This window comes from Aythya fuligula, chromosome 2, assembly GCF_009819795.1.
Source record: "Aythya fuligula isolate bAytFul2 chromosome 2, bAytFul2.pri, whole genome shotgun sequence".
NCBI classification, from domain to species: Eukaryota; Metazoa; Chordata; class Aves; order Anseriformes; family Anatidae; genus Aythya; species Aythya fuligula.
In genome coordinates, this window is record NC_045560.1 from 32289177 (window position 1) to 32301725 (window position 12549).

General features: G+C 35.7%; 1 protein-coding gene across 1 annotated transcript in view; it reads left to right on the forward strand.

Annotated features, from left to right (window-relative positions):
- HDAC9 (histone deacetylase 9) overlaps positions 1-12549 on the forward strand; it is a 472308-nt gene that overhangs the window by 368558 nt on the left and 91201 nt on the right. The window contains exons 19-22 of the mRNA XM_032181790.1: positions 3463-3518; positions 3773-3860; positions 8322-8441; positions 8764-8861. Of these exons, the coding sequence (XP_032037681.1) occupies positions 3463-3518; positions 3773-3860; positions 8322-8441; positions 8764-8861 (362 nt within the window). The remainder of the gene's footprint in view (positions 1-3462; positions 3519-3772; positions 3861-8321; positions 8442-8763; positions 8862-12549) is intronic.

Below are 12549 nucleotides of genomic sequence, written 5' to 3' on the forward strand. Positions count from 1 at the left end.
GAAAGCAGCCCTGATATTTGTTACTGTAGGAGTTAACTGAGTCAGAGATAGTAAGAAGGTTAAAGATGGCACGAAGGCCACTTCAGGGTTTGCATCCTGTCAGGTATACTCTATGGAGTACCTTTTACATTTAAAGAAATGCCATTCTATATAACTTTATAATGACACCATTTCATATATATATATATGTACATATATATATACACATATAAACATAAGGAATATCAATTGTGACAGAAGGAATGGATACATTTCTGTATAATAACTAAAGCAGTTTCAACAAAAAAAATGACGTATTAGTTTCATTCACTCCTGACTCTAATGCTTGTGCACAGTGAAGCAAAAATAAACCCTTCCATGAAAAACAAGTGGCTATGAATGCCACGTAAAAGCACTGCTAATTTTAAGACCTGTGGGTTGTATTTGTTAAGGGATTTACATGTAGACATGTAGAAAATAAGAGACTTTAACACCTGATTTTGGAGAATGTAGAGCTTCTAGTGTGGTTCTGAATTAGGTACCTGGTCTCCATATGAAATAAACAGAGGTTCCTGAGAAAGCTGTCCTTGGTAACGTGTAGCTACAATCAGCTAGTGCAAGGTATTTTCCTGACAGTTTTCTTTTCAAAGGTATGTAGTTGTGAACTTCTAAGTAGAATCACAGAGTGGTTGAAGTTAGAAAGGACCTGTGAAGGTCATATGGTCTACAGTAGTTCCAGCCTGTCTCTCAACATGCCCGGAGTGCCCCATTGGCTGGGTGGCTTTTGGTCCACTTGGAATCTGGGCAGAGTAAGCTCCCATTGTCCAGACAGGAGAAGAGTGATTGACACCTTGCCATAGTCACCACGTGTTGCTCTAGGGAAAAAGTTCCTAGCTTTGGTTTTATCTCCTTTTGTCACAGAAACACCAGAGGAGCTCTGCTGTAGATAGTCCAAACTGTGGAGCAACCAACTGTGTTATTGTGTTGTTTTGAGTGCTTGTTTTGTCAAGGTCCAGGAAGAGGTACAGTAGGTGCCCAAGCATGATGCGGCTCAATGTTCTGACCCAGCATGCTACAGAAATAATCAACTGTATCACCAAATAAAATGAGGCCACAGTATGGCGATGTACACCTTTTTTCTTTGGAAGCCAAGAGACTGGAATAAGGAGACTGGAAAAAGTCTAATATTTTTTCTTAGTTTTTATTTAAGATCTAATTCTGCAATATATTGCAATATCTTTGTGATTTTATTATTTATTTATTTGTTTATTTATTTATTTATTGCAATTTATAAACTGAGTTTCAGCAGGTTTCCCTTTGTTCGTTGTTCAAATATGTACAGATTTTAGAATATGACTATTCAGGCTTTACTCTTTACCCTCAAATTTTACTAGAGGTAAGCACATAATACAGACATGAATCCTTTTTCTAATGTTCATGTCTGTCAGTCAGTTTAATGTTCTGTCTACATATAAGGTGTCTGTATCCTAGTATAAATAAGGCTCTGTACAAAAATGCTTTGAATTTATGTGTGTTGGCTTCATTTTCAACATATTCCTCTGTGTTAATCTTTCTATCTTTAAAGCAGATTTTTGCCTTTCTGTCTACTGTTCTGAGCTCACTGTCTGCTATTTAAATATTGCCTAACTAAATGAATTCATGTTATCTTGTGCGAATACATGGTGTGTTTGTGCAAATCTTAAAAGTAGAAGAAACGAAGTGTTTTATCAATTGCATGAAAGTTGCTGTTAAAACTGTATGGTAACTAGTTTTCAGTGTTTGGTAGAATTTGATTACCTTATATGCCTTATCAATGTAATGTATGCATTGTATCTAAATGTGAATAGTGAACTTACTGCAACATTAAAAAAATCAACAAAAACACCATAATAAATGTTCGCAACACTAAAGTAAATGTTCTAGATGCCCATGGAGAACCAGAATAGCTTACTTAAACTCTGGTAGAAGAAAATAAACCAACTATAACTAAACAATACTTCCAAACAGTGTTGTCAAAATAAGGAAATAGAAGAGAGAAGTCTAAAGAGTAAATGTTATGTCAAAAAGAGCAGTGTCAATTTTTTTTGTGTGTTTGCATTTTCCCCCATAAAATTCTCCCAGATACAACAATCTTAATTATATAGATCTTTTGGGGTTGCTGATAAAGTTAGACAATAATGATCTGTGAGCTGAGGGGCAGTTGTACTCGTTACATGTATTTTTTTCCAAATTCTTACAAATATTGAGAGAACAAAGTACGGGTAGCATAGAGCTCTTTCCACTAATGCCCTCTTCTCTGAGTGTTCTTTCACTTATTCATCTGTACATTCCTCAGCATACACATACTTTATTTTTCATAAATGCTAGAAGAGACATCTTTACAGAATTCTTCTCTAAGTCATATTTTATGTAAAAAGCAACTCAGGAAGATCAGCATTTTAGCTGAGTGTAAAGCTGGTTTGATTCTGAAGACTAGTGCAAGCCACAATGCCTTTTTTATTGATGCTGTGTTTGATCTATAAACAATTTATATTTCACCTTATATTTTATAACCAATTTATATTTCACCTTAGCTGAATAGAAGAGATTAACAGTCTTGACTAGTTGAAATAAAGAACAAATTTGATGAAGTAATGTTGTTACTTCTGAATCTGGCTTTTTAAAGAGAAATTTGATAATACACACCTTATGATGCACTGCTTCCTGAATATATAATCTAACTTTCTGAACAGAGCTACTTTACCAGTATTTCTACATTTGGCCCTTACCTTACTGCACCATGAAGTGGGAAGAGTTCATTTTTCTTTCATCTCTAGTAGCAAAAAAAATATTGATCATCACTAATCCTACTACTGTCTTTTATAAACATTTCTATACAATTTCAGAACATGTATTAGAAATTGACTTTAGGGAATGTATTAAGCTTGTGAGACTGGCAAGTTCCCAAGTTTAATTCATAGTCTGCAGAAATATGGGATATTCATTGCCGTCCTTTTTCTACTGTTAGGATTTGTATGTGTGTGTGTGTGTCTGAATTTATCATTTAGTCCATATAGGAAGTAGGGTCAACACAGCATTTAAAACATTTAAAATTTATACCTCAAGCTGCTTTTAGTTCAAATTTCTCAATCTCAAACAATGTAAGGTTACATGAATTTAGATCAAGAATGGGTTGGTCCTCTCTGCTCATGTTTAAATTTGAATTCTTGACTTCAGAATTGACAACAACAGCTTTCTTTTCCTCCTGTTTAGGTTGTGTTGTGTGTGTGCGTGTGTATGTATGCACATGTGCATATTTATATAAGATTATATGCCACTATTCTCAAAAATATTATTTCTGACAATACTATGAAAGGGTGATTGGACAGAAAAAGTGCTTAAGAGCCTCAAATACATTTCAGTCCAGTCTGCCTGCTGCTCTGTTTTGCACTGAGTCAAATATTTTTTTAAGCTGATAATTGAAAACCTATCTTGTTCTTACAGAATGGTTTTGCTGTTGTAAGGCCCCCAGGCCATCATGCTGAAGAATCAACAGCCATGTAAGTACCAGGGAATATTGCCCATCTTGGAGCACTAAGGTTACTGGCAATCACCTGTGTTGTGCATGTCTCTGAAGAACTGTAATTGTTAGCAGATGACTGAAAAGGCTTTCTAGGTACTCCCAGAAGCAGATTTATGACCTCAGAGATCATATAGCTTTTTTTTTTTTTTCTTTTTAAATGCTCTGAACATTATTTATAGCTGTTTTCCTGACTGATTTGCTTTCTTATTTCTGTTCTTCTCTATTCCACAGGGGATTCTGCTTTTTTAATTCAATTGCAATTACTGCCAAATACTTGAGAGACAAGCTGAATATAGGGAAGATATTGATTGTAGATCTGGTATGTATTCTTGGCAAGCATCGCACTTTTAGTGCATCTAGATAAAAGATAATGAATTTGTATTTATATGTCAGACCTTCCTGCTTTTAATACCTACAAGTAATAAAGGTGTGCATTTCCTCTGATTTTGGGAACTCATTAAAGCCAGGATGGCAGTACTGAAGCCATAAACATCTATGTTTCACTTTAATGGTGTTAACTGCAATTTAATGAGAAGAAGGCATAGATCAGGGCAACTTTTATGGTCCTTAAATGAATTGATACTTCCACCGTTAAAATAACCCTACAGAACACAAGTTTACTTTTCCCTATAGAATACAAACTTTAAATAGTCAGATGTGCTTTAAAGAATGCTGTTGCTTTGGTAACCAAATTGGCCACTTCCCCCAGCTAGCAATGATTCGACTTGTTGTGTACCTTCAATATTATTAAACAAATCAACAGGTCATTCCCTCTAAGAAGTTTTCAATTCATGTATACCAGCTTTTGATGGTTCCCTGAAGGAAAGCTACATGATTAAAAATCCACTTCATTGGATTAGTCTTGTGCAATAGAAGGCATTCTTACACAATGCTTAATAGTTTTAACAAATGGATTATTTAAATGCAGATGACATTTGGCATGTTGTCTGTATTATTTTCATGAATAATGAATTGGAGCTCTGCTTTGCACTTAAAGGATCAGCTCAATGTACAACCCAAGGAAAGTTGAATGCTGATTTATGAGCACCATTTTTGTTTTCTTACAGTTCATGAGGAGGTGTAATAGGGTGTCTGACAAAGCATAGACAGGAAATGAACCCTGGCATCAAAACCTAACCTGTTACATCTGCACTTAATTAATTTTTGCAGGTGATAAAAGATTTAAAGACAAAATATGTTAAAGGGTTTTTGAAGTGCAGAGCTTAATAGTCTAAATCTTGTTCATATCTGCACTCATAATTAAATCTCATTGTGAAGTCATGGCCTTACCATCTAGCACTTTTGTTCAGTTAAACATGCGTACTGGTTGTTGAAGAGAAGCAGAGAAAGGGCGAGTGTGAGAGAAGGAATGGCAGGGGAAAAATGAGTGGTAGAATAAGTATATGAGCAGGACAGATATTCTTAGGTTGTTTTTTTACAAACATTTTTCAGTGTTCTACTATCACATAGGGTCATAATTAAAAACTGCAACAAACCAGTACTTGTGAAAAAAAAATCACTTCCACTGTTTTTGTAGCCATTTGCTGACTTGAATTTTGCCCTTCATTGAGTTTTACTGCTGTAAATGCTAGCCAAAAGTGAACACTATGTTTATACTTGTTTTTGAATACGAAAAAAATATTTGATTTTTTTTTTGTGAATGTTTCTGTCTTTTTTACTACAAGTGTTACTTTCACCTAGTCAAGAACAGAAATCACTTCCATTTCACTTACACAACCAATAAGTACTCAGGAATTCAACACTGATTTTGCAAGGCAAGGTTAAATGTGCATTACCTGTGCAAATGATAACATATGAAGCTGCCTATGCTTACTCAGGAAAGTAGATCAGCTCAGCCTCTTTCTGATTTTGTTCCATTGGCTGAAATAACTCCGCTTGTGAAAAGACAGAAGTATATTGTTAATAAAGATTACTTCATTCCTGGAGCAATTGCAGTCCCTAGCCTGCTCCATGGTCAGTGCAATAATGCACAAAAAGTCATATGGAAAATTTCTTATATATAGGCAAATTATGGATAATTCTTGATCCAGACTAAATGAATGAATAAATTAGTATTTATGTCTCTATGTCCACTGATTGATTTTTGAGCATCTGAAAGAAATAATGGAATTACAGATGTTAGATTTGGAATTAATATTTGAGATCATATTTTGATAGTTACTAGCACAGCAGGACCCCATGCTGGTTGGCAGCTGTACATGTTACTACTACATGTATGTTAATGTTAAATGTGATGTTCAATCCCACACATTAAACTGTATTCTAATTACAAATAAAGTGTAGTCTTTGTAGCTGCTATGTGTTCATATAAATTCTTAACATTTTAATTTTTAATCTTTCCTTTTTTTTTTTTTTTTTATGCACAAAAATAAAGATCTCTCTGTCAGCTTTTCTTTCCTCATTCTACCTTCGAATAAATCTCTGTTTTATGGATTTATGTATCCTGAATACATTTGATATATTAAGTGCAGAATCTAAACATATTTCCCATATGGTAACATCCACAGTCTTAAACAGCACATTCCTTTGTCTAACCAGAGAAGTTAATGCTCTTCAAAACAGAGTAACCTTTGGTGGAATTAAAGTATAGACAAGAAAACTAGCTTTGAGATGCAAATAATGAAAAAAAAAAAAAAAAACAAACACAAAAACAAACAAAGAGGAAAAAGAAAAAAAGAAAGAGTTCTCTTGTCATTTCATGGAATCACAGAGGAGGAGACCTCCAAGATCACCTAGTCCAACCTCTGACCTAACACCAACAAGTCTTCCACTAAACTAGTTTGTTTTCTTGTCATTTGAAAACTGTTATAGCAAGAATATATCTGTGACCCCAAATATGCTAGGAAAATAGACTAATCACAAAGTGAAGTACTCTTACATTTTTTAAGCATGGTGCTTACAGATGTATCTATATGGCCAACATTGTTCCTCAGGTTCTTGCTGCATTCCTGGTCCCAAAGTTATCCATACCTGCAAATATACTAGCAAGATCTGAGTCTGTTTTGAAGTAAACCAATTAATTCTGTCCCAGAAGAAAACTGGATGTTGTTCTGGGATTAGGCTGCATGCCAGCTTTGACTTCATTTGCCAGTCAAAACCTAATAATACTATGCTGGCTGCCTTCAAACCTCCAACACCCTCACACCAGTGTGTGCTACCTTGCACCCCCAATGTGTTACATTTAACCTTGCCATTACGCAGTTTGGCTGTGACTTAATCCTTGTGTTGCTTCAAGGACTTTCAACTGAGGGAAAAAAAAATAAAAAAAAATTAACTGTTATAATATTACCCTATATATGTCCCAGAGGGGTCCAAGTCAAGCACAATGCAGTACAAATGAGACTTAGTCAATGTAGAGAGTCCTGAAGAATGTCAGAGAGAATCACGGGCTACATCAGCTGGCAAAGACCGCATGAAATAGGCAGTGCTTGCTGTGCTGTTGGCAGCATAGACCTAACTTGAATCTTCCTGCAGTATAGGTATTTTGAAGAAAATGTGATCATCGTTATCTCTGATACTAAATTCAGTTTAAACCTCATAGTGTTTGTAAAATAAATAGTCTAGTTGATAATGTCACCATTTAGTGTACTTTGTCCTTTTGAATTCTGTCTTTAAGTCAGAAATTTTAAAGGGATCAGCTAAATGAGGAGAATCAATGATATCTCTAACTTTTCAACTTCTTACAAATCCCAGTGGAAAAACTTACAATAAAAGCTCAATTTTCCTCTACAAAAAGGCAAGTGGATTTTCCATTTTCACTTGTAAAATTTCATGTGTGCCTAACTACATATTACAATAGTAGAACTGTGAAAACAAAATTAAAAATATGAAAAGCCCATATTATCAGCCTTTATTATACAGATATACTGCCAGCATTTCTTTTCCAATATTTTATTTAATGACAGAATTTCTTTTCACTGGTGTTATATAATGCTTGAAATATGGAGACTGGCCAAGGTCACTCCTTGATTGTGGAAGGCACCATCCTATCTGCCAGATGATTTAATAGCTAATGAGATCATATTCCTCTGTCTTCAACTGTTGCCGTCATGATTTTGCAAAAATGAAGTATGAAGTCCTTTCCGCATCTGGCATCTCTTTTGATGTGGATCTAACTGCTGAGGGACTGCTAACTGAACTGAATGTTTCAAGAAAGCCAATTTACTCAGCTGGTCGCAGAGCCTTTGACCTCAATAGTGGAACTTGGCAAATCAATGAATACACTTATGTTTAGTGTTCTGTCAAGAATTGTGAAAAAGCTCTGTAAACCATAGATCCTTCTGCAAAATACTAGTTTGTAGTTTAAACATTAGTCTTTCTTCAGAGGCCAATGAGGCTAGTTAATTAAGCCTGAGGGGTTATGAACTGTTGGCAGTTAATAAGTCATAAAATTCCTCCATAAAACAGGATGCTAGATTCCATCACTGAGGCAAGGAGTACAAAGAGCTGGTGTATAAATATCTAATTGTACAAAAGGACTGGGATTTCTCAATGACTGCTCATCTGGAGTCTCCAGGGCACGCTCGCTATGGTTTCCTGATTTTTAGAAGCCAGTTTAAAAAATGAGTGCATTAAAGAGTAATTTGCCTGAAAGTTCAGGAAGTATGGGGTGGTGAAGGGAGGGGGAAAGGGAAAGACAAAAGGAGGGCAACGGAGAGGGAGAGAAAGAGAGAGAAAGGGGGTAAAAGAGAGCAGGACTGAGCTCTCTAGACTGAGTTGGACATTATTACATTTGTCATCTGTTTTCTTTCTCCTTTAGGATGTTCACCATGGCAACGGTACACAGCAGGCTTTTTATGCTGACCCCAGCATCCTGTATGTTTCCCTCCATCGCTATGATGAAGGCAACTTCTTCCCCGGCAGTGGAGCCCCAAATGAGGTTAGGTTTATTTCTTTAGAGCCCCATTTTTATTTGTATCTTTCAGGTAATTGCGTTGCATGATTACCCCTAATTTTCTTGTCCTTCTCTGGTTCTTTAAATTACACCAGATTACCAAATTGTCCACTGGGAGCAGGGGACCAGTGGAAAACAAGTGCATAACCCAGAGCAGTCCTTGTCAAACAAGGCTGTGCTGATCTGACACATTGTTTGATGTTTGTTTCTAAAGAACACTTCAGATGTTTTCCCCCTTTCCCCCTGTCTTTTCCTTCTCTCTTTTCCTCCTTTTTATTTCTTCTTCATTTTTCTTCTTGTTTTTCAGGTTGGAAGTGGCCCAGGTGAAGGTTATAATATAAATATTGCTTGGACAGGTGGCTTGGATCCTCCTATGGGTGATGTTGAATATCTCACAGCATTCAGGTTGGTACCTTTTTCTTTTAAAGTTGTGAAAACCAGTGGAACACAAACACATAAATAAAAACTAATGTAATTTTGAAAGACAGGAGAAATGACCCATGGTGAAACTAATTTAATACTGGTATCCTGGTATTTGAAAGCTTAGTAGGCTTAATAAATGGGTTATTCAATTTTTGTGGTCACCCACTCAAAATAGAAAAAAAACTATCTAACGATTTAATCAGTTGCTCATTTTATCATTATTGTATCATGGCAGTAAAATGACTTTCAGCTTGCTAACTCCTCTATGTACAAAATTCAAATGTAATCATTGATATCTGGCACAAGAGAAATACTGTTCACATGGATTGCAGTTACATGTAAGTATAGCACGTACAAAGTAATATTAAGTATGGTCTAATCCCAGCATTCCTCATTAGCTCGAAATTTTTACCATGATGGTTCCCAGAGATTTGACCAATTGTAATTTTCTGTGAATTTCAGTAAAATGCTCAGTTCTCAGTAAGAATGACTGGAAATGCTGCATGCTGTATTTCTCTTCATTTTCAATAGCTCATTTTAATTAAGCTTTATTCTTTCATAGGTGATGCATCATAATCTTTAGTCTTATTGTCATGGAACCAGAAGAGACAGAGTCAGTTTGAAACATACTTTTAGTCTTCCAGTAGTCCCATCTTACATGCATTGCTTCACCTCATTGTTGAGCAGTCTAGTGGAAGGATTTAGTGAACACTGGCCTCTCAAGAATGGGCAAATACTACGTCTGAAAAGTAAACTTTCATTTAGTGAAAGCTGGTATGAAGGAAAGGCAATGAGACAACACATCTATTTGATCACCTCCAAGAAGTAGTGCATTTACCTTATACAGCTTTTGACCCATATTCTATTCAAAATACATCACAAAAAGTATAAACTCACTTCTGCCTTTTTTTCTCAAGCACTCCTGTTTAGGCAATTAAATAACATGCCAAGGATCTGATAAATAACACACCTGAATTTAAAGTCCAAACCCTGGACCTCCACACAGAGTGGCCCAACACATTCATACTGTTACACTGTTATTGTGAAAAAGGGTTGAATTTTATTTACAACATTTGTCTGTAAGTAAAAAGAGTCTAAACAAATAGTCGGTGGCATGCTTTAAATTTTCTATACTTCAGTATTCCCTCAGGCTCTTTCCAAGATCTGTCGTATTCTTTCTTGAGATTTTATGGACTCGATGGTTCAAATCACTGGTATTGGTATCTGATATTAATGTTTGGTATGATCACTCCAAAATTCCTGGTTTGTATCTGACCTATCCCAATAATGAGATAGGTAATGTGTCCATCTTAGTACTGTGGAGAATGGTACTCTCAACTCGTTGAACTGAAGACTCATATAAGTGAGACTACAACCATAATTGGCACCCCTTCTATCCTGACAGCAAGTACCTGGGCTTAAGAATACCTTTTCAAATATGTTCTTTGCCATTATAGTTTAAGCACATTCATAAACATTTTGGAGCAACTAATACCACTGTTGTACATGTTACTCTGCCTCAGAGTTAAAGGGAATTTCAGTCTACTGTTTTGCATGTGCACTATTCAGGAAAATAAAGTTCATGTAAGCTACTACACAACGACTAATCATTTGCACACATACCACTAAAATAATTGCTTAATTATGCTTTTTCTTTAAAGCAGATAAATTCAAGGTAATGATTAGGCTCTCTCTTAAAAGAATTGCTGATAGTTCAAAACTTAATGCATTTTAAATGTTAATAATTTTAAATAATTTTAAACAATTTTAAATTTAAATAATTTTAAATGCATCCAGTTCATGTAGCAATTAATGTGGGCAAGGATCATTATCTTAAATAGTGAACTGCTATTTTTTGTTTGTTTGGTTGGTTGGTTTTTAGAAATAGAATGCTGCTGACTCATTACAATATATACTGTTGCTTTCCTTTTCTCCAAAAGAGCTGGAAAACCAAAAAATATTTCCCTGCATCCTAAGTTAATTTTTGCCCGGGCACAGTCTTTGTGCCAAATGTAATGCTTACTGTTGTGCATTTAGTATGCCTGTTAGGGAAGTTTTGAGTGGGCCTCAGTGAAGCAAAGTGCATGGAACTCTGAAGGGTGGACACAAACACCTATAAATTGTGTAGGATAAACCATTTTTTGTGGATGTGGTCTGAATGGTAGATATGTTTACCACTCCTAATGATGAAGTGCTAAATCTTCAAACCAGAATCTATCCCTGCTGTAATCCAAAATGTCATAGATGATGTAACCTGCGTTCTCAGTTTGGCCAGGACAGAATTGTGAGACAGTGGCCAGGATCGAGAGATCCACGGTTCCGTCCTTTTGCCATAGGTAGAAAGGAAGGTAGAAACTTGGAGAAAATTAATAGAAAACTTGGTAAAAAAGTCATCAAGTCGGCTGTTGCTTAGGAGTTGTGCCCTGCAACAGGTCAGTTTCTATGAAAATATACAGTGAGATTTGAAGATAGGAAAATGAGCTTGATATTTTCTCAAATAAACTGATTTTAGAGACAGAGTTATGAAAGTGTTCCTAAACAAGTGACAAGGAAAATGTTGGATATCCTTGGTTTTGAGAAAAGAAAAATGAAGGGACAAAATGGTGAGATTTACTCCATATCTACTTCCAAGCAGAGAGAGAGGACATGTTGGATTCAGTCCCTAGCAAGAGAGTGTGTTGGTGAAATTCCTCTCCAACATAACCAAGGTGTCAGTAAGTTTGCAGACAGATGGAACTGAGTTGGAGAACAGCTGAGGCTTCCTGCTTTTGGCAGCTTCGACAGCCTCATTCTTTGAGTCCTTAGGAGCTAAAAAATTTGCATTAAAACCATCTAACAGTCTCCAAGGGGGTACGCATAACCTTTATTTTCTCACTGGCAGAGCCCTAGTTTCTTCCTAGAATTGCACTAAGCACATATTTGAAGTGTCAGCAACCCTGACACTAGGTAACTCATTACTGCTTGATTGACTGTCAAATTTCACAGCAGAGATCCTTCTGAATGATAACATCCACAGAAATAGAGTCCTTTTGTTTGCTCCTAAAGTTTTGCATATAATCAGGTATTATATATGATGATGTAGTTGATATCATTTATACAGTTCCAAGGGCAGAATATATGTAGAACTGTACAAGCATTTACTTACACATACACACACATCTATATATAGATGCAGCTAACTGAATATTTGTGATTTTCAGCTGCATAGATCTATTTTAAGCAAATCCAATTGTGACTGAATAGGATTTCACCTCACTCTCTTCCTCCAAATTGTCCTGGAAAATATTTCTATCTTTTCAGGAAAAAGCAACTTTCCCGTGTAAAAATGCAGAACAGTTGAAGATGAGTCAGATGCATAACACAGAGTAATCACTTCAACATCATGCTGAGTGATTTGCTCCAGTGGGATGCTAGTGGGAAACTAAAGAAATTATGGTGCTTGTTTGTGTCTGCCATTTTGCTTTCTGTGTTACATGAAGAGTCTTTACTGTATTTTTTAAACTAACACTTTGTAGTGCTAAATCAAATTTAAATGGCTGGAACCAGTTTGAAGATGAAGACTGCTCTTGTGTATAAAAAAAATCTTTTTCCTGCCATTTATTTTCTATTTCTAGTAGGAAAATATGTTTGATCATGTTAACTACAAGGAGGTAGTAGAAAATGTAGGAGT